Here is a 21,292-nt window from a genome sequence, read left to right on the forward strand (position 1 = left end):
CCCCCCCCCCATATATACATTTATTTATTCATGCACTTGCCCAAGCGTATGAATACATTGCAGCCATTATGAAAGCAGACCCAAAAAAAAAAAAAAAAAAGGTATAAAACCGACGAGACAAAGAGGAAATAACATCTTAAAAAATTCTCAGTGTTACAACCCGCCCCTTTGTCCTCAAAAATATCCCCCAAAAATATCCAGTTCTGCAAAGCGGCCGCATCCTCATCCTTTACAACCTTGGCTCAGCGGGTGGTGGCGCAGCAATTCCTGCGCCCGCTCCGAGGTTCGGTGCTGGCCGCAATGGCTGTCGGCAACAAAGGTGGGTCCCGAGGGGGGCCGCGCGCCGTCGCTGTGCTTGCTGCATCCCGATACTCGTTTTCCAATCCCTTCCAGCAATTTTGCAGTGGTTTTTGTCGGAATTCAGCTGGAAATTTCCATCCTCCCTGCTGTCAACCGATCGGTCTTGCGAACTATTGTGAAGGTCTTGTGTTTTTGTTTGTTTGTTTTAAAAAATGGGCTCAAAACACACTGAAAATGGAAGATTTTTAATGGGTTAGAAAATTTGGTTGCCAAGGTTTTAAGGCTATGGATGTGAGAGCTTGTGTAGATGACACATCACACTCATGACAGCTGCTTGTCCTCGCAGAAGAGCTCAGCACACCAGGAGCACTGGCCTTTTGGGGAAGAAAAGCTGCATTTTCCAGTTCAACAGCTCTTTGAAGCACTTTGCCATGAGAAAACCAGCAAACCTCTGGGTGGTACAATGGATTTCCATTTTCCTTTCTCATTTCATGATTAAAGCATTGTGAAAATCTGACTATGTAAAGGTCTTGGTGCATTTTATTTTTTCTGTTCTGCTCCGTTCTGTTCCGTTCTATCCTATCCTGTCCTGTCGTGTCGTGTCCTGTCCTGTCCTATTCACTTTATTTTATGAAGTTAACCACATCCATGACATCCCCTGGGAACTTCTAGCTCCAAGACCTTTGCTGCGCTAGCTTGTCCAGGACTGGGGGTGACTTCTCGCTGTGTCCCTGTCCCTGTAACCTCACCCTAGCACCTTTTTTAATTCTGGTCACAGCAGCCACTCCACCAGCAGTTACACTGACAGAGTTTTTCTGTGAAACACTGTTTTGTTAAAGAAATCATTTACTGTTGAGAACCGGTCCTCTCCCACAGGTCTTTCCTTCACTGGCCCACCAGAGTCCTTCTTCGAGCACTTTGCTGTTGAAGCAGAACCCAGCAAATGCCACCAGACAAGGCCACGGATGTTGGTACTTTCACCCAGCTGTACCGCATGTCTCCTGCACCCCGTCATTTGTGCCTCATCTTTCTTCTGATCCCCAGGAGCGCTTCCTGAGCGCCTCCCAGAAACATTTGCAGGCAAAGTCATGCACTTCAACGCGTCACCAAATCGCTTTCCATTCATTATCTCACCTGTTTTTACTGCGGCAGGAAGAACGAAGGTTTCTCCACCCGTACACGGCTTTTTCCCTTGCATAAGAAACTTCGAAAAAGGCTCCAAAACATTGATCATTAAGCTCAGGGAAATTTTGCGAAATAGTGGTTTGAGTATGCGCAGCGTCATGCATCGCTGAAGAGACTGAAGCAGCTTGTCTCCGTCCTGGATGCTCATTGCTGGTTGTGGTGGCTTCACACCACCGTTAGCTCACGTCTTAAGGCACAATACACCATTAGGGTAAGGGTTATGTAAATCCATATTTCAAACAGCCTTCTTGACAATTTTGAATATTTATGGCCGAATTCTTGTCAGATCTCATTAGATCATTGTTGCTTTTACCCCATCATGTGGCTGACAAAGATTTCCTCTGAGGAGAGAAGTGCCAGCTCTGCTGCTTCCTCACTGCCTGTCTGCGCTGGCGTTGTCAGTCGTATCTTCAATACGCAGTTCGAGGGCAGTGTAGCTACCACTAAGAAACACGATCTGTAAATCCACCGAACACAAAGCACAGTGAGTCACAACAGGCTGAAAGCAAGCAAACAAGCACGGGCACCACTGCTGTCCCCGCCACGCTGTGAGCACGAGACCCCAGGACACCAAGCGCCTGGCATCCCACAGGCCCCTCTGACATGCACACCATTTTATTTTCTCATTTTTTTGATAAAGATTCAATACAAATAGGAGAACTAATATTTTCTTCCTGCTCTTCCTTTGGATACCAGTGCTCTAGAAGATCTCTGGAGCAAACAATCCCCTTGCCATGTCTTAAAGCTTTCCCTGCGCAACCAGAGACCATTCAGACAAGCTCCAAAAACCCTTGCATAGAGCTGTGAGGGCTCTGGGAGAGCAGGGTTAAGAAAGGAAAGGAAACCCCAGCTCAGTGCAGGAGGAGCTACAAGGACTGAGATGGAAGTTGAGCCTGAGAAGAAGCAGGCTGGGAGGAAGGTGTGTTAGTTATATTTTAGTTCTCACTGTTCTGCTCCCTTATTAATAAGCAATAAATTAACTAACCTTCCCTAAGTCGAGCCTGTTTTGCCCATGATGGTAATTGTCCTTATCTCAACCCATGAGCTCTTCCGTTGCATTTTCTCCCTCTATGGGGACAGGGAGGAGAGAGTGGCCTGCTGGGCACCTGGTGGCCAGCCATGATCAATGCACCACAAGGAGCCTTGCTGATGTCTCCCTGGGTCTTGAGCCAAGGAATCAACTGCAAAGGAATCCGTATAGATCTAAAAAGTATATTTTTGTTAAAGGAGGTTTGACCTTTTCTACGGTTTAAAAATGCATTGGAATGGGAAAGAGAAGGTGGGAGATTTATCCCGTTTCTGGAAAATGTTTACTGTAATTTATTGTAGGCTTCACAAATTTTAATGACTGACTTATCCAAAACAAGCTTTCCATATTTAATATTAATCAAGGTAAAACAGTAATAGAACACAACCCTCTGCTATCTTGTAGGTTCAGAAGTTGTAAATAGAAGAGCTCACAAACATTTACATAGAAATCTATTTAAAGAGATCTCCAGCTGCCATGGAAAACCTGATAGCACCCTAAGGTTGCTCTGAGTAGAACGAAACCCTTGCAGCTTAAAAACTTGTATATGGAGATTAATGAAAAGAGACATGGCCAACCACACAAAACAGCATGTATGTTATCTACAAAATCTTTTGTAGTTTTCTTCTTTTCTTCTTTCCATTTATTTATCTTAACCCCCATCAAAAAGCTATACTATATATCATAACGAAAATCTGTGAAGAAAGCAAATTTATTAAAAATGGGAGGACCAAAGCACATTCTTCTATCAACAAGTGGACAAGTGTAGCTGCTCTTCCTGGCCCAAACGTCATGTTAACCTTCCATTCTGCAGTTAGCATCCCAGCCTCTCAACTCCAAAATTTCCTTCCATTCTCACCTTCATGCTCAGGACTTCAAATTAGATCAACTAGAAACCACTGTCATAATCTACAAAATCTTTGATCTTCCCAGCAGATTTGTGTCTATGTCATACTTGTCTCCAAGGATATCAACAAAAAACAAGTGTGAGTTTTCATATTAGGTGCCTCAGCACCCCATAGCACACACCATGGTCTTGGCAGTAGTTTTGATGGCTTATACTTTCGCGCCTTTAAAAAATTCCAGGGACATTCCAATACAAACTTGGTAGAAAAGTTTAAATCTATTATTTTTAGTACCCAAACCTCTCACATACTCCTTGGCTACAGCAGGATTCCCTTCTCAACACTTCCAGTTGATCAGGTATTTCGGGACCAGTAGTTGCAACAGAATTAGCTTGTTACTAGTGTCTACTAGCATCATTTAAGATGCTGTATCGTTCAGCCCTTTCCAAAACAGATGTGAAAACACTCTTGCTAATACAAACTGCTATTGTAATTTTACAGACAACTCATAAACACATGGTGCATGGAAGGATTTAAGTTGCATGCATAAGTGCTAGACTTTGTGCAGATTCCTAGTAGTGCTGGTTTGATGTTCCCAGAGCAATGAATTACCATTAACACTAATGAAGAATTTAACTGCAGCCATTTCCCCATCAAAGATACATGGTAGCCAAGAAAAAGCAATTAAAATCTTAAACAGAGGTAAAAAAGATTAAGAGTCTAGTAGCTGGTCAAAGTCTCATCCCAAGTCCTGTCCTATTTACTGCAGCACCAGGCCACAGTGAGCTGCTGCAAACCACTTTCTTTAGCTGTTCTGTGTCCAGTCCAGAAGGAAAGACTGCACTGAGGGTTAAAGGAATACCCTGGCAAGAATGAATCAGTTAAACCAGAAAATCAGTACAGTACTACTTCTTGAAGGGTCATGCCGAGCAGCCACACCATTATGTCCCTTTAATCTTAGCCTACCTTCGTTTTTTCTTGCATCTGGGACTAGGCTACAACCACACCACAAGACGAAGGCAATAGATGAAGCTCAAACACACTTAGCAGAATAAAAGCAAACAATAAAGCCTGCACACTGCTCCAGTTACTGCCATATAGTCTGAGTCTTAACAGACAGAATTGCATGGACAGGACTAAACATGAAATCTGAATACAGATGGCCATACCTGACTCAGTCAGATACGGAAGGCACAAAATCATCCAGTGAGAGGAAGAGCACCAATGATGTGAAAATTCAAGTAATTTATTGAAACCTCTGCATCATAACAGCCTCAGTTTCCTTGAGAAACCCACACAGGCTTTCTTGGAACGTGAAGTAAGAGCACAAACGTTGTAAAATCTACAGGAGGACAGTTAAGAACTACATAAGATGTCTGTCCCATATCTGTACCATCCTGGCACCTTTGCAGTGATTTTCATCAGGGGAATCTGACTCAGAGAACTGGTTCTGTCATGGCAGACTCACCTAAACAGGCCTCTGGTGCATTACCTGCTCCCTCCCTTTCCAAAAGGTAGATTTCTTGCTAAACCTTCAGACCTGCTCCCTCCCCTCGTCCTACTTCTCCCTAACCAAAAGAGGGGGCAAAAGCTCCACTGCAGCACCGGGAAGGAGCTTCGGTGGTAGGAGCCACCAGAGCAGAGCTCTCCAGCGTTTTTTTTGGCTGTACTTTGTCCATCGTTGCCACTGAATGTAACGACACAAGGACTGCACATGTCATGTGCTAATTCAGACTCCCCATTTTCTGCTGATCCCGCTTGTTCTTTTGACAATAACAGCATGTTCATTTTCCACAGCTGGTTGTACAGATAGGTTCCTAAGTTATGTGCTGCAGGAATTTCCCATGTGCTGGAAGGGTTTATTCAGAGACATGTTTCTTGTTCTTGGTAAGTCATGTCTTACGTTGAAATAAACAACTCAAGCAACCTCTCTACTCGACAGGCGCCCACAAACAGTGAATCAAAATGTTCTGAAGTACCACAGCACTCAAGCTACAAGAGAAAACAGGAGAAAAGAACCAGGTCAAATAATCATTATTATTGCTTTGTATTTGGTAAAAACCAGAAATACATTATGCTAGATTTTATTACAGACCTTATGCAAGTTTGCTTAAAGTCCTGCCAAGTTGACTTCTATAAACCTAATTCAAAAACTCCTTTATTGCATTAAATGTCAAGATTCTGAACACAAGAGCTAGATCTCATTAAACAGAAACACTTCAATTTGGTGGCAGCTTGTACTCCTTATATATGCAAAGATGAACTCCTTATACATGCAGCTATGCATCCTCTGGTGCTTCTAGATCAGTGCCACAGATCTTGAGTTTCCCAGTTTGCTTCTGAGATTGTTTAGGAAAAGAAGAAGTTCTACAGATTTCACAGGTTCCACGGGACAAAAAGGGATATCAAATACTTTAACAGTATACAAAAATATCTTCTCTCCGCAGCTTGTTACTAACACTCCTTTGATTTCTTCTAGCTAGTAAGGTACTAGATTTGTACAGGAGACAGGACTTCATGGAGAACAGTGTGAACGAATTGCATTAGTGCCTAGTTGGAGTATAACCATGTACCTACAGAAAACTGGAGGGTTTTCAGGTTTTTCTGGCAGCTTCTTCATGTCTCTTTTCATACATTTATACATACAGATTTTTAGGCTGTTCGATTACCTGGGAGACAACGGAATTGAGGAAGTAATGGATTTTACGGTTATATATATCTTTCCGCTATTTCCTAGAACAAAAGCAGACTGATAGGAAATTTCATGTATGGAATCATCCCAAACTTAGGCCAATTCTTCTAATCTTACCAAATGCTGGGTATGTACCCACTTACCCTCTCAGGGAGCGACAGGATTACCTCTGTTAGCTGTCCCCTTGGAAGCACCTGCCAAGGCTTCCTGGGGAGAGCTCAGCCAGTCAATGGATGGGCTTCCTGAAGAGCTCTGAACCGCTGTGGGTCCCCGACTCTGCATGTTTGCATTCCCAGTGAACTGGGAATTTCAGGAAGAAGAGAGGAGGTAGGACAGGAACACGGGTATGAAGCAACGTTCCAGTATGTGTGGAACCCCAGTAGCGTGCATGTCACCACGAGGGTATTGTCACCAAGCCAGGTCCAGATGGGAACACACATTTAATTTTCCTCTACAGTGCAAGTTACAGTACAAGTTACACTGTAGGTTACTCGTTTCCTTACAATAGAATTATGGTTTCCTCACCTGAAAACTGCCATCCCTGCCACACCCTGTTGAACGATATGGCACGTTCCCCAGGATTTATTAATCATAGAGGATTGCACTGTATTGTGCTTGTTAGGGCCTGTCATTATACAGCCACCTGAACCCTGGGAGGGTTACTGACACACTCAGAAGTACAACGTACTCTGCTGGTGGAGCCTGCCTGTGACTTACATGGAGATATTCCATCTCCTAACCCTCTGGTGGGAAGATCAAAACCCAGATGTAAAGTGTCTCAAATCCTGTTCCTGAATCTTGGCATAATCAAACTTGTAGCCACCATCATAAACGTAGCCCAAACTATAGAACCTATGGGCAGTGCCAGCGTTGATGCAATTTTGGCCTTGTGAGAAGTATCAGGAATTTGCCAAGGTTGCACTCCAAAATCAGGTGGTATTGGATGTGCCATTAGCTTCTGAAGGTGGCACGTGCATATTGGTAAATACCACCTGTTGTACTTACGCTGATCAATCTGGTCATATCTCCACCGACATTCCCATTATTAAAGTCAAAAACCTTTCACAAAATTGGACAAACCGGATGGAACACAGACATATTGGGATAGCGACACAATTCGGAGGTTGGTTTGGGAATGCCGCTAGGTCAATTTTGAACTGGATCATTTTTGTCTTACTGATATTTGAAATATTCATACATCAGCAAAACTGATTGTATGTTTTCTGTAGTCCCTGCTCTCTATGGGGGATGAGTGGAAGAGGAGCAATGTCCCTTGCCCCTTTGTGTGAACAGTAGGCAATTTTGACAGCCTCCAGGGATTCAGGGGCCTAACCATACAGCATGAAGTATCACCAGAAGGCGCATGCCCCTACAGAGCTTTTCTCGCATTCAGTTGTGCTGGAAGGGCAGGGCACACTCAGACAAGCTCCTTAAGTTAAGATTTAAGGGAGAAACCTCTGGTGAAAGCTGCTGACAACTGCAGATACCTTGCATTTTAGCAAGTTCTCATTATGCAGGTGCCTCGGTGGCAGCGTGGGAGATTATTTTCTGCCCTGTGAGACCACCTGGTAGGGAAATTCAGGTTTTCCAATCGTGGCTCCTCGTTTTTGGGTTAGGACGTTTCCCAACGGGGGCTGAGGCGATCGCTCGGGCTGGGTCCCGAGGGAGGCGTCCCCGTTACGGGGGGCACTCGGAGCCCGCTCCCGGGCGGGCGATGGGGTGCTCCGAGGGGGCTCCTCGCCTCCTCGCCCGCTCCCCGCCTCGGCGCCCTCGTCCTCCTCGGCCCCCCCGGCGGCGGAGCTCTCCGGGGGAGAGGCGAGGCCGGAGGCCGGGCTCCCCTCGAAGCCGCGGGCCGGGGCCGGAGCCGGGGGCCGCTGGCCCGGCCCTCCCGGAACGGCCCCGAGCGGGCGGCCCCGGGGCTCGAACCGGCGGCGGCCCCGCCGGGAGGGGCGGGAGGAGGCCCCGCCCCGCGCCGCCGCCAGGGGGCGCCGCCCGGCGCCGCCCCTCCCCTCCTCCCGCCGCGCCCGCGCAGAAGCCGCCCGGGGCCCGACGTGCGCGTCGGCGGCGTGGGCGGGGCGAGCGGGAGGGCCCGGCCCTCAGGCCCCGCCCCCAGCCCCGGCCCTCAGGTCCCGCCCCCCGCCCCGGCCCTCAGGCCCCGCCCCCAGCCCCTCCCATCAGTCCCCGCCCCCAGCCCCTCCCCTAAGGCCCCGCCCCCAGCCCCGGCCCTCAGGCCCCGGCCCCGGCCCTCAGGCCCCGCCCCTCAGACCCCGCCCCTCAGACCCCGCCCCCAGCCCCCCCCCCCCGCGTGCCGGGGACCGGGCCCGGAGCCGAGCGCGCTGCGAGGCCGGGCGGGGGGCGGCGGAGCCTCGTGGCGGTGCCGCTGCCCCGAAGCCCGACGGGCCCCGGCGGAGCGTTCGGAGCTGCCTCGGCGGGTGGCTCCGCGGCTCCGGGGCTCGGCTCGTCCCGCGGGGTCGGGCTGGTTTGGCAGCCAGCTGCGGTAAAACGGAATCGGAAATGCTATTGATAATTGCCGGGGAGTTGTTGCTGCTCCTGCGCCGGAGCCCCCGGGGATTTATCACCTCTTTCCCTTTCCGGCACTTTCCCTGATGAGGCCGCACTGCCGACGGCTTCGCCGAGGGCTGCGGGGACCCAGCTTCGCGCCCCGCCTGGGCCCCTGGCCCCAGAAGCGCGGCCCAGAGCCGGGGGTGGCCCCGGGCGGTGGGTGCCCGCCGAGCACCCGCAGAGGAAGGAGGAGGGAGAGGAAATGTGGGCCCTAACCCCAGCCCCCGTTTTTGGGGGGATGGGTGGGGGGAAAGGAGGCGCAGCTGAGGATTTGGGGCCGGCGTCTTGCTTGGCGGTGGTGGGGAGGGGGGTGCCTGGCGGCAGCCTCGTATGCAGCGTCAGCGGGGCGGTCGTGGGTAACGAGCAATGGATTCTGATTAAAGAATAGGCCGGGGGGGCGTGGGGGGGCACACAGGGGGTGAGAAATGGCAGGTGGCGGCCGGCGCCTTGCTTCGGCCCTGCTCCCCGCCATGCAGCGCTGGGGTTCGGCCGGGGACTGCCCCGCAGCAAGGGGCACCGTGAGGACGCCACCGCCCCGTGCTGCTGGGAAAACCGTGATTTTTATCCCATTCCCCCTCACCCCCAGCGCTCTCCTGTGTTATTTTGCAGCTGGATCCGCGCCCCACGCTCCCTGCCCCCACATCCCCCAGCTATGCACTGTGCCGCAGTGGAGAAACCAGCAGGAAACATGAAAAAGATCGGGGGGCTAATTTAATTAGTAATTGATTGTGGGAGAGTAATCAGGAACCCTTCTGAGGGGCATGGCAGCTGCCGCGTGGGGACAGGGCGCGGTGGGATGTGGCATCCCCCCCTCCGTGCCACCCGCACCCCAACATCCTCCCGCTGTAGGGGGCAGCCTCACCGAGCCCCCCCGGTGTCCCATTACCGTGCCGCCCCCCCCCATGAATGTTTCATGGCTGGGGCTCGGCAAGGAGCTGGAGATGAAATATCAAACCCCGCTCTCAGCGTCGCATCTGCTGGAGGATCAAAACCGATGTTTTTTTGCACAAGGGGGGGGTGTCACAGCTTGTTTTCCTTTCCTGTAGCTAGAAATTGAGAGGGGGGCTCGGGGGGGGTGGCCACTGCTGGGGACACCCCTGCTGTGGGGGCAGGAGGCAACACTGCCACTCCTGCCATGAGTGTGCCTGTCCTCATCCCTGGCACGGGGGTGGCCAGATTGCAGCGGCATTGGGTTTCTGCTGGTGGCTTATTAATAACTAGGCTCATTAATAACTGATGCTTAATCAGGGCCGGGCCAGGGAAACCCAAGAGGAGGTCGGGGTGGGGAGCACAGCCCGGCGCGGGGGGCTCGGGGCCAGGCATGGGGGGCTTCTGGCTGCTCTGCCTGTTGCCGGCGCTGGTGGCAGGTGGGTGGCCGGGGGTCCCCGGGGGGTCGGGCTGGGGGTGCCGCAGAGACCCGGCCAACTCGCTACGCCTCTCGCCCAGCTCAGCCGCTGGACGCTGGTTCTGCGTCCTACGAGGAGCGGACGGTGATGGGGGTGCGGGGCCGGGCAGTGGAGCTGAGCTGCGGGCCCGCGGTGCCGGCAGTGGTCTTCTGGAGCTTCACGGCGGCGGGGAGCACTGGGCCGCCGCGGGCAGTGGCGGTGGGCTCGGGCCTGGAGGCGGTGGTGGCCCCCGGCGTGGGGGCGCTTGGTCAGGCCAGTCTGCGCAACGGCACGCTGGAGCTGCGGGAGCTGCGCACCGCCGCCACCGGGCGCTTCTTCTGCCAGGGGCTCTTCCCAGAGCCCGGGAGGCTCCGTGTGGGATACGCCGCCGTGCTGCTGCGGGTGCTGGGTAAGTCGCCCCCTGGCCCAGACGAGCCCCTTGCACGTGTCGCCCCCCACAGTGGGCTGGCAGATTGTCCCCTCGGCCAGCAGCCAGACCGTGTGGTGCCCACTGGTCACCGCAGCACGCAGTGGAGGCCGTGTAGCTGTGCATGAGGGTATCATGTCCTAACAGCCAGCATAGCACCCCACTAGCCAGCATAGGAGCTCACTAACCAATGAAGCACCCTATGAGCCAATGTAGCACCCCACTAGCTATCCCATCACCTTGACCACCAGGCCACATAGCACGCCAGTAGCCACCTCCCATCTCCTTCTCCTGGCCAACCTGGCATCCTGCTAGCTAACAGATGGGCTCACCAACCCATACTCATCCTCACCAGCCACTCTATCCCCTCACTGCTGGTTGTGGATCACCTGAGTCAGAAAGGCCACCTCTGGTTGGGAAAGGGTGGATATGGGGGCTCTGGGTGGGATCAGGAGCAAGGGGCTGGTGGCCTTGGTGCTGCTCATGACTGGGTACCCCCAGTGCCTGTCTCCAGGCCTTTTGTGCGGCCGACGGCGGCGGTGGCAGTGGAGGGGACAGAGGTGGCCCTGATATGCGCTGTGAGGGAGGGGACGGCGCCGCTCAGCTTCTCCTGGCAGCACCGGGAGCCCCGGGGGGGGGCCCTGGCAGCACCCATGGGGCTGGGGGTCTCTGGGGCAGAGCTGCGCCTGGCACCTGGCAACCGCAGCCACGCCGGCTGGTACGTCTGCACAGCCCGCAACGAGGTCAACAACCGCACCAGTGAGCCCGTCTACCTCGACATTGTCTGTGAGTGTGACATTGGCTCGGCCCCGCTTCCCCAGGGGGCCCCAAGGTGGGGGGCTTGGTCACTGGCCGTAGGGGCAGCCCCAGGGCTGGAGATGCCGATCTGATGCATCCATAGCCACCGTGGTGCCTCCAAGGCCACCGTGCACCCCGCCACTGTGATGCCTCCCTGGCCACCATATCACCAACGCACACCCATAGCCACCATGCCACCAAGCTGTGTCCACAGCTACCATGTGGTCACCATGCACCACAGGACAGCCATGGGCACCGTGGCGTGCTCGCAGCCACCACACGGCACCATTTCTAAGGAGGATGCCCCAGGTGGGGCTGCATCCCCCCAGCGGCAACGTCCCCACAGCTAAGGGCCCCATGTCCCCACAGATGGCCCCGACGAGCCAGCCATCAGCGTGGAGCCCTTCTCCCCCGAGCAGGGGGGCTTCTCCGCGGGCGAGCGGGAGGATGTGGTGCTGAGCTGCCTGGCACCGTCCAACCCCCCCAGCCGCTACATCTGGCTCCACAACGGCTCCCAGGTCCACACTGGGCAGACCTTTGTCATCGCTGCCATTGCCCGGGGACAGGCAGGCACCTACACCTGCCTGGCCGAAAACACCCACCTCCAAACCCGCACCCAGGCCACCATCATCCTCACCGTCTACTGTAAGTACCTCCAGGGGCAGCCCTGGACCAGCGTGGAGAAGAGGCGGTGCCCGGCGAGGATGTGGGTGCGAGGGGCAGGTTGGGGAGATAAAACTGGGGGGGGGGACCCCAGCCATGATGCCCCCCCCCCCGCCCTATGCAGATCCACCGGCCGGGAGCCCCAGCTGCTCTGCCTTGGCCACCGCTGACCTGCAGGACGTGGCCCTGCGGTGCCGCTGGCCGGGGGGCTTCCCCCCAGCCCGGCTGCGCTGGGTGGGCCTCGGGGAGGAGGAAGAGGAGGAGGAGGAAGAGGGGGCGGCAGGGCCGAGCTTTTCCATGGCCACCAACATCCGTCCAGGGGTGACCACAAGGAACGGCAGCTCCTTCGCCTGCCTGGCCACCCACCCCACGCTGCGGGAGGGGGCCATGTGCAGAACCACCCTGTGTGAGTGCAGACTGGTCCCCAGCGCCCCGACACCCCCCTAAAACACGTCCCTTGCCCTCCCCCCCCCCACTTAACCCATGTGCCGCAGCCATGCCACAGGGCACACGTGCCCCACAGCTGGGCAATCCCCAAAGCAGTGCCATGGTGGCTGCCCCTCGCTCACTCCCGAAGGGGTTGAAGCTGGGCGGGGGGCTCGCCCGGTGCCGCCCCCCCCCCAATGCCTCTCTGTCTCCCAGGGGTCCCGGCTGGGAGCCCTGCCTGCACGGCTGTGGCCACCAAGCATGACGAGTTCGTGATGCTGCAGTGCCGCTGGGAGGGGGGCACGCCGCCGGCCACCCTGCGCTGGTGGGACAGCCGGGGTCAGGCACTGGGTGTCCCCATGCCCTCGGCCGCTGTTCTTGTGCTGAGCGCCGATGCCAGCCTGGGGGGCCAGGATTTCAACTGCGTGGCCACCCACCCGCTGCGGGCGGCTGCTGCTGAGTGTCACCTCCGGCTTGGTAAGCCGGGATGTCCCCACGCGCTGTCCCCAACAGCGCCGCAGCACGCCACGCCGGCAATTTGCACAGCCCCGGTGGCTCCGTGCCCTCTCGCTGCGCAGACGTCCCCGAGCTGGAGGTGGAGCGGAGCGAGGTGGCGGTGCTGGAGGGTGGTGAGGCGCGGCTGGCGTGCCGGTGGTGCGGTGTCACCCACCTGGGTGCCGAAATGGTCTGGTACGATCCCCGGGAGCAGGAGGTGCCACCGGGCATGGCTAAGTACCGGCTGGAGCAGGACGAAGCGTGGGCCAACCTCACTGTCCGGGATGCCGAGTGGCCGGGGGATGGTGGGACCTACCGCTGCACCGCAGCCAACGCCGTGGGCACCACCAGCCTCCCCGTCCACCTCCGTGTAGACCGTGAGTCTGGGGGAGGGGGTGGCACCGGAGGGGTCCCCGGGGCGGACTGGGGATGAGCCCATCCCTGCTGGGTGCCATTTCGCTGCAGGGTACCCGGCCCCCCCCAATGTCACCATCAGCAAGCTGCGGTACACGCGGGCACGAACCGAGGTGCGGCTGGAGTGGCGGACGCAGGGCACGGGCAACCTCACCGGCTTTGTGGTGCAGCGGCGGCAGGCAAAGAAGCCCCAGCGCCGGGCGCCCGGCCCCTGGGAAACAGCCGCAGGTGACATCGAGCCCCACTCCCGCGACCGGCGCCTGGGGGGGCTGGACCCCACTGTGGTCTATGCCTTCCGCGTCCTGGCTGTCAACCACCGCACGGCCGGGCACCCCTCCGAGGTGCAGACGCCAGGTGAAGTGGGAAGGGGCCAGCGCATCCAACCTCCTCCAGCATCCCCTCTGGAGCGGTCACTTGGTGTAAGGCATCAGTAGGGGCTGGAAAAACATCCCAGGGGCTGTCTCCCTACCGGGAGAGCAGGGATTGAATGGAGAAAGGCAGCATTTGCATCCAAGTGTGAGCAGCCATCAGTAGGTTTCAGAGTAAACAGGTGCAGGCTTCTGTCTCTCTCCACTTTCTAGGCTCTGCCAGTCCTTGCGCTGGGGTGCCTGGTGCCCACCTTGCTCACTCCTGTCCCCCTGCACATCTTGCACCCATGCACTGTCCCTGCTGCCCCTCGCCTCGTTATCTTAATTGCCCCTGGCAGGGATGGGCTGACAGGTAGCCGCTCTCTTCCAGCTGAGCCTCCCTTCGAGGCACTCCCCGCAGTGACAGGGGCAGCGGTGGCGGGGATGCTGGTGGCCACTGCGGTGTCTCTGCTGGCCGTGCGCTGCGTCGCCTGCCACCGGGACAACCTGCCACGTGAGTGCCGGGGGGAGGCTCGGCAGGGCAGCCGGGGTAGTGGAAGGACCCCCGACACCCTCACCTCGTCTGTTCCCAGGGCTGCACGACCTACTCTTCCACACGTGAGTGCCCCAACCCCCTCGCCCTGGTGCCCAGCCCTCTCCGTGTGCACCTGGCCGCGGGTGAGAGCCCCGTGCTCCCCAGGGCCAGCCCTGAAGCCCCAGAGCTCCCCAGCACGACCGAGGATGCTCCAGCAGCCACAAGCAGGGAGGACAGAGCAGAACGGGGACAGGGAGATGTGGATGGCCCCAGCACAACAGCTACAGCAGGTACCAGTGCCCACGGGGCCAGATGAGAGTGCAGCCACCAGCCGAGGGGGCTGTCACCAAGGCTCCCCTGTCCCACCCTTGCAGAGCCACTCTCAGCCCTGCCAGATGCCGCCGCTGCCGACCTGCCGGTTGGCGTCCCCATCGTGGTGATGCCCACGCCATGAGCCTGGCCTAACCTCACCCCAGGGGCTTCTCCCAGTTGCTTCCTTTCCTTCAGTTTGATGCTGGGGACAAGCTCAGGTCTGGCAAAAGCACCAGTGACCACCCCGGTCCCTGCAGCATCTCCGGGGCCAGACCCCAAGTGAGAGCCGCAGGGGCTCAGCCCCCTCCTCGCACGCTGCCCGGGCTGTACCTTACTCATTTCATTGCGTCAATAAAGCTGGAAGGGTGCATGGGTCGGTGCCAGGCAGCCACCACAGCAAGCATGGAGGGGATTTGTTTCAGAAAAACCTGAGGATGGACGGGGAGGGGGCTGGCGATGAGAAGCGGGGGGTCGCGTGAGCAGGGCTGCGGCTAAGGAGTCGGGCTCTCAGCCCTCGTGCTTTTCTCAGAAGCACCCAGCGGTCGGGCGCTGCTTTGCACACAGAAAACGTTCCTTTGTGTCCCGCCCGGACACGCGCTCCCTCCTCCCGTAACGCGGACTGTCATAAAAATTTCGGCTGGCGGAGACAGATTGGGTTGCAGTGCAGAGGGCTGCTGGCGAGGAGCCACAGAGGAAATTCTTTGGGCTGCTTTAATATGCTTCGACATGAACTGCCAACGTACAAACAAGTGAGCCAGGGCCTGGTTTTGCTTCTTTACAATGTTTAAGAAGATGGTGGGGAAGATCCATAATTTTTCCCATGGGGCAGGAGGGGCCAGGGAAGGGAAGGGAAGGCTTTTCTCCTCTGGATAGTGCTGAGGGCTGGCAAAACCACAATAGATCCAAGGTCCTGAAGTATTATCGGGGCTGCTAAAGAGGGGGAAGCTTTAGCAGAGGAAGCTGGCTTGGGGGAAGGCAGCACAGCCCCAGTGCTGGGATGAGCCTAGCCCCAGTGCTGGGATGAGCCTGCTCGCACGCAGGGGGCTCCCAGCCCTGCGCCCTCTGGCACCAGCGCTGGCCTCCAGCTCTGCTGTTACTGCTGGGGCTAAAGAAAATATTTAGGTGCCAACTCATCCTCACTGAGGGGACGAGAGCCAAGCACCAAAGTGCCGCTCCCAGCCCCCCGCAAGCCAGGGCCTCCCCCGGGGGGGGGTTGCCAGGAGGTTTTGGGACCACACTGAATTTCTGAGGTTTATGCAGTGTAAAGAGAGCACAGCCCCAAACCTTCAGTGGGGTAAGGAGCTTGTGCTCATCTTTACCCCGAAAGTCCATGTTTTTCAGGCCAAAATGCAGGACGTCAAAGATTGCCATTAATGATTTTTTTTCCCCTTTTCAGTGCAAACACAGAGGAAGGCAGGGTGCAAGGAAAGCAGCCCCTTGGCTCTGCTCAACCTTTGTCTTTAGGTTTATGCAAAAAAAAAAGAGAGTTCCTGGTAATTTCTCCTGCGTTTTGTTAATAACATGTCCACTAAGTATTGAGTAATGAAAACCAACCTGGCTTCTGTGCCCGCACAGTGTCTGTCCGTCCGCCCGCTTGAGACCCCAGACGGCACCAATCACCACTCCTGCCACTCTCTATAAAGCAGCAGCATTCCCTTTAATATTTCTCAAACCACCAAAAAAACAAACCAAAAAAAAAAAAACACTTGCAAAAACTACATCATTTCAAAATATGTACAATTTCCAAAGGAATATTACAGCTTCTTAGAACAACATAGCTCATTTGCCATATGACAACAAACATGCATCTTGAATTCATTGCTGCCAGAGGTGACACCAGTGTAACTCCAGAACTATTCTCCTTGGGTGGAACTGCAGCCAGGTGACATGTTTAGAGATACCTGGAGAATCAGGGAGAGTTGGTTTTTTGCCCCCTTTTTTTTTTCTTTTAAATATGCAGACCCCTATCTATTAGGTAACATAATTGCCAACTAGGGCACAAACCACTAGGGAGGGAATCAGATGATGGCTGTAGGTGTAACCTTAGGTGAGGATCTCGCTCGTAACTGCCTGGAGGACACAGTGCCCCATGGTTTAAAACCCCGAGGATGAGGAGCAGGCACAGGGGCTGAGGAACACGAGGGTTGCTTAAAAACGTGGCTAAACTCAAGTGCTTGGGGAAACAATGAACCTGGAGTTCAAACCAAGCTCCTAACTACTCATCTGCCAAAGCTCCAAGGAGGCAAATATTGGGAAAGCCTTGCATCAGGGTGTGCGATGGGAAACACAGCAAGGGCAAAGCTGTGCTCCTAGGAGTGATGCAGAAGGGCAGGTTTAGGAGAGGAGGCGTTAAACAGAGGGAGGAGTGGGGCTGCGCGGCGCCGCTGGGGCAGAAAGCAGTCCGAGCCTAAAGATTTTGTGGCCCCAGGCCCACGGTGCCTGGGTGGGACCGGCGGGAAGGTTCAGAATTAGCCACCTCTAGCTGGGAGCACACACCAAACCCCTACAATAAAGGTAAAAGTTATATATTTTTATAAATAAAATACAATAAAAGGAAAAAAAAAACACTTAAAACAGTGTAACTCGATATAAATAAAGCAGTCCACAAAGAGATTCTGCTAACAAGGCAGATTACAAGTTTCATCCTTGAACAGAACCAGTCCCAAATCTGACACTCGCGGTGGCTTGCAGCCCATGGCCTTGGGCTCCTCTCTGTGCTCTCACATCGATCCTGCCCGCCAAACTCACACCGGCATCCTACACTTCAGCATCAAAAAAGCAGACCAGCACATTTCCAGGAAATCAGGACAGGACATTGCACTCAAGCCGTGTTCATTCAGATGCTCTTGCCTCCCTCTGGCGTGCACTCAGTCTTGCAACCATGAAAATCAAAGCCACGGTCGCGCATGGACGAGCAGAGTGGAGTCACATACACGGTACAGCATTGGCACCAGGCTCTGGACACAAGCAAAAATAAAGCATCAACTACTGGAATAGTCTTGCATAGTAACCCAGCTCAGACCTAGTAAATTCTTATTAAGGGCTCTATTTATAAAGTATATAACACGTTATATATATCTCTTCATGCTGCATGCACACGCACCACTTGGCGTTCAGTGGGGAAAGGAGACTTTTTGGGCCGGGCACAGTTTCTGAGCACAGCACACTGCACCTGTAGCGCCTTTGCAGGCGCTCCCCGAGGGGTTTGCAGCTCCAGCCAGACCGGCTTCGCTTCCTCCCTTCCCAGCTCCAGGGCTGTTGCTGGCGCTCACTAGAAAAATACTTGCTCCATTAAAAGAAGGCTGCACATGTGTCGCCTTGGGGCAGCTGTAATTGTAATTTATGTGCCTCATGGCTGGGGTTATGCGTGCTGATTTCTGGAGAGAGTGCTTTACAGGCACAAGTTTGTTTTATTTACTTTGATTAAATTTGAAAGAAAAAAAAAACAACCCTGCAGTTAACATTGCAACACCTACATCATGCTGCATGTGCTGTTTCTGAAAAGGCAGGCAGGTTTCTCAGAGCCGCGTGCATGGCCAGGCTGGAGCACTTTGACAAGGCTCATTTCACCTAGGAGGCAAAGGCAGCTAGTCAAGCAATTAGTAGTATCCCCTTTTTTCCACTCCAAACCAAGGAGTTTAAATGCAGTCAAACTGAATTTTTGTCTTCTGCAAGTGAGCAGGGCAGCAGGAATAAAGCATCACAAACACGATGTTCTGGGTTTGATTTTCTAACAGCTCGTGGAGGACTCACCAGGCTCAGGAGCCGCACTGCAGTGGGTGACACAGTGTGGGAGGAGCACATGGTCAGGGAAACTCAGAGGAGGTTCTGGTGGAAGTTTAACAGCTCCACACCATAGCCACTGGAAATTAAGCCACCTCACTTAGCAGTAATTATTTACTAATGAGCTGTAAAGGTCAGTTCAGCTGGATCACTTTTGGCAGCAGCCCTCTTAAGCACCTCCTGCTTATCGCCATCCCTCCTGCTCTGTGGGTGCATCTGTGGGACACAGTGGGTGAAGGTGATTGTGAGACTTACTTTAGGCTGGGTCACTTCACCAAACCACCTTGCCATCCAGCTCTACAGACATCGCCTGGAGCAGAAGAGAGCAGATGCCCACACCCAGGCTGCTGCCAGGAGAAAGGCTGGCCACAGCCTGCCCCGAGCACTTGCTGGAGAGCAGGGAGGGAGACCAGCAGACCAGGCGTGTTCCAAAGCACCCCGACAGTCCCTCCTCCTGCCCAGGTTCTGATGACTGCTTGGATTACCAAAGCACTTGTAAAAAGAAAAGAGCAATCTGCTAGTACAACCATTCAAACAGGCTGGGCTTTTGCACACGCTTCTGAAAAGGAAAGAATCACTGAAATAGTGGCAAAGACCTACAGGTGCAAACAGTTGCCAGAACATCTCTGAGCTCTGCCTCTGAAGCCATATTGTAACTACTCAGCTATTCATTTTCTTACCCACAGTCCCTTATTCACCCTTGTTCCATGAGTTCTTCCCAGAGAAGCTGAAAGAGGACATGGAAATACATGTTCAAGCACTGTGATGTTAAGTTGCCAGGAATGTGGCAGCCCCTGTGAAGGTGGTCCTAACATCAGAACTGCTCAGGTGTGCTCCACACTGCTAACTCCGTGTATCAGACACTTTTTGTCTCCTTGGAAGTGCTTCCCTCGCTGGTCATATTCCATGGAAGACACACTACACACTTCCCATTGTTGTTCTTTATATTATTACAAATCTTTTTTATACACATAACCAGGCTAGTTTCATGGTGCATGGGAAAAAAAAGGGATTTCAATGCATAAATAATATAAAAAGGCAACCATTTAAAAACAAGATACATTCATTCATATGACACTACTACAAAAAATAAATAGTGACTCTCTCTGTTATAATTAACATCCCTCCATTAGTCCCTTTCAGCGACTCTGCTGTGCAGTTACTGGCGTTAAGTGGGGAAAGCGGTCACTTCCTCAGGTTTCCTGAAGCTGGAGCTGTCGGAGGTCCCCAGAACCATTTAACGTGACGCCGGATGAGCTCCATCCTGGCTTTTCCTTACAGTCCTTTGAAACAGGCTGAAGAATAAGGGGACTCCAGCTCAAAACGTGGTTCGATGTTTCTGAGTGCAAACAGTTGTCACCTGCAAAGCAAGTGTAGGGTTTTTTGTTTGTTTTTAAACAGATTATCTCCTCTTTAAACTCAACAGACTCACAAGCACATTAAAAATTCAGATTAACAGATCCTGGCAAAGCACTCTGAGCACAGATTTATTCTCATCTAAGCAGGCACAAAGCCTACATGCAGCATTAGGCAATGGTTTAGAGCATCAGCTCTATCCAAGCACACTGATGGACTGATATCTAATAGGTTACATTAATTAGGTCAGGATTATGCAGCCCAATCTCCATCTACATTTCTGTGCCTGTTCTCACCTACGGGAATCTACGCCATCACGGATGCTTGCTCATTAGGAAAAACTCCATTAGGCAGCATTTCAGCCGTCTAGGTCTGGTCTGGGAGACCACGAGTATGCTGTACCACAGGCAACTAACTACAAGCCAGCATAAATCAGTCACAGCCTCATTACCTGGAGCATGCCTGCTAAATGAGCTCCATTAGAGGCATCAATCATGAAGGGCATGGCAGCCACAGGCACCTGAGCATTGCCACTTCTATTTTCTGCAACGGGAAAGGTGGAACACTTAATACTTTTTCCAAAGGACAGGTCTTTTGCAGGCCTAATTACTAGTTCCTCCGCAATAAATTACCGCTTCTCTGCAGAATCTACCTGGCTTCAAAGCCCGGCGGTATCCTCTCCAAAATGACTTACCATCTGTGTACTCCATGGAGAGCTGATTCATGCTTTCTCGACAGCAGGGATGCTGGGCGGAGGGCTGCTCTGCCTTCTCTTTGCTGTCCTCCTCCAGCTGTGCGCTGCACTCAGGGATGCTGGAAGCTAAGCACATGGCCACCATGACATGATTCAGAGGTTTCATCTCCAGACTGTCCTGCTGGTAAGGTGCTACGATGGGCATGACAGGTAGCGTGTTGCTGCTGAAAGTGCCATTGGTTTTGGTGAAACACCTGAAGACATAAGCCAAAATGGAGTTACTCAGAGCCCTGATCACCCGCATGTTTTTTCTTTCCACTACTTGACTTATCTTGAGAAACTGCAATTTTTAAGTACTTTACCGTGACTTATTTACTATAGCAACAGTAAGAATCTTGCCAAGTAAGTTTTGAATATACTTTTGGATCAATCCTGACATTAAGAAAAAGATCAAACATTTTTTCTCCCAACAGACAGCTGAAAACATTGTAAACATTTGCTCAGTTACTTCCCCCATCTGTTGTGACCTGATGACCTGACTTGCAAGTCCATTTCTTCATCAAGGCAGCCCCATAAAGCACGTTTTCACTGCCAAGAAAAAGAGCTCAAGTTTGAAACCCAAGCAGCAAGCTTAAGTACCTTGGAAAATAAATACTAAGTGCTATTGGAGTGAATGCAAATTAGAAAAATATATTCAACACTATAAACATAAAACCCCTGTGTGGTGCGACTCAGACTGTGGCCCTACAATACATGTGTAAGGCTGTGAAACTGGAGTTAAACACTGGAGTTAAACTGCTAAATCAATTGTTACAGCCAAGGTATTTAACCTTTAAACAAAAAGGAGCTAGAGACCCTTACAGACATTCATACCATTGCAGTAAGCAGGGAAAATGCCTCGTGTTTAGAGCTCCATTAACAACATAGACTCACTGAACATTTATATAAGTAATTCCTACAAAAGGAAACCCAAAAATCACACTTCGCTGTGGTTTTATACAAAATCATAATTACCACAAAAGTAAAAGGTTGATTTGTATAGCTGC

At 53.3% G+C, this 21,292-nt stretch overlaps 2 protein-coding genes across 2 annotated transcripts in view; one reads left to right on the forward strand and one right to left on the reverse strand.

Annotated features, from left to right (window-relative positions):
- Positions 1-9,932: 9,932 nt before the first annotated feature.
- VSIG10L2 (V-set and immunoglobulin domain containing 10 like 2) lies at positions 9,933-14,188 on the forward strand. Its single transcript, XM_050714990.1, is given in 10 exon segments — positions 9,933-9,978; positions 10,058-10,405; positions 10,925-11,209; positions 11,591-11,866; positions 12,009-12,290; positions 12,527-12,792; positions 12,795-13,182; positions 13,271-13,573; positions 13,958-14,080; positions 14,160-14,188. Coding segments are annotated over 10 exon segments (2,346 nt in total).
- Positions 14,189-19,124: 4,936 nt separating this feature from the next.
- Positions 19,125-21,292, reverse strand: part of CDON (cell adhesion associated, oncogene regulated) — a 35,467-nt gene continuing 33,299 nt past the window's right edge. The window contains exons 18-19 of the mRNA XM_035555761.2: positions 20,247-20,500; positions 19,125-19,556 (exon numbers count right to left, since the gene is read on the reverse strand). Of these exons, the coding sequence (XP_035411654.1) occupies positions 19,390-19,556; positions 20,247-20,500 (421 nt within the window). The 3' untranslated portion in view covers positions 19,125-19,389. The remainder of the gene's footprint in view (positions 19,557-20,246; positions 20,501-21,292) is intronic.

The sequence above is a fragment of the Cygnus atratus genome, chromosome 22 (genome assembly GCF_013377495.2).
Source record: "Cygnus atratus isolate AKBS03 ecotype Queensland, Australia chromosome 22, CAtr_DNAZoo_HiC_assembly, whole genome shotgun sequence".
NCBI lineage: Eukaryota > Metazoa > Chordata > Aves > Anseriformes > Anatidae > Cygnus > Cygnus atratus.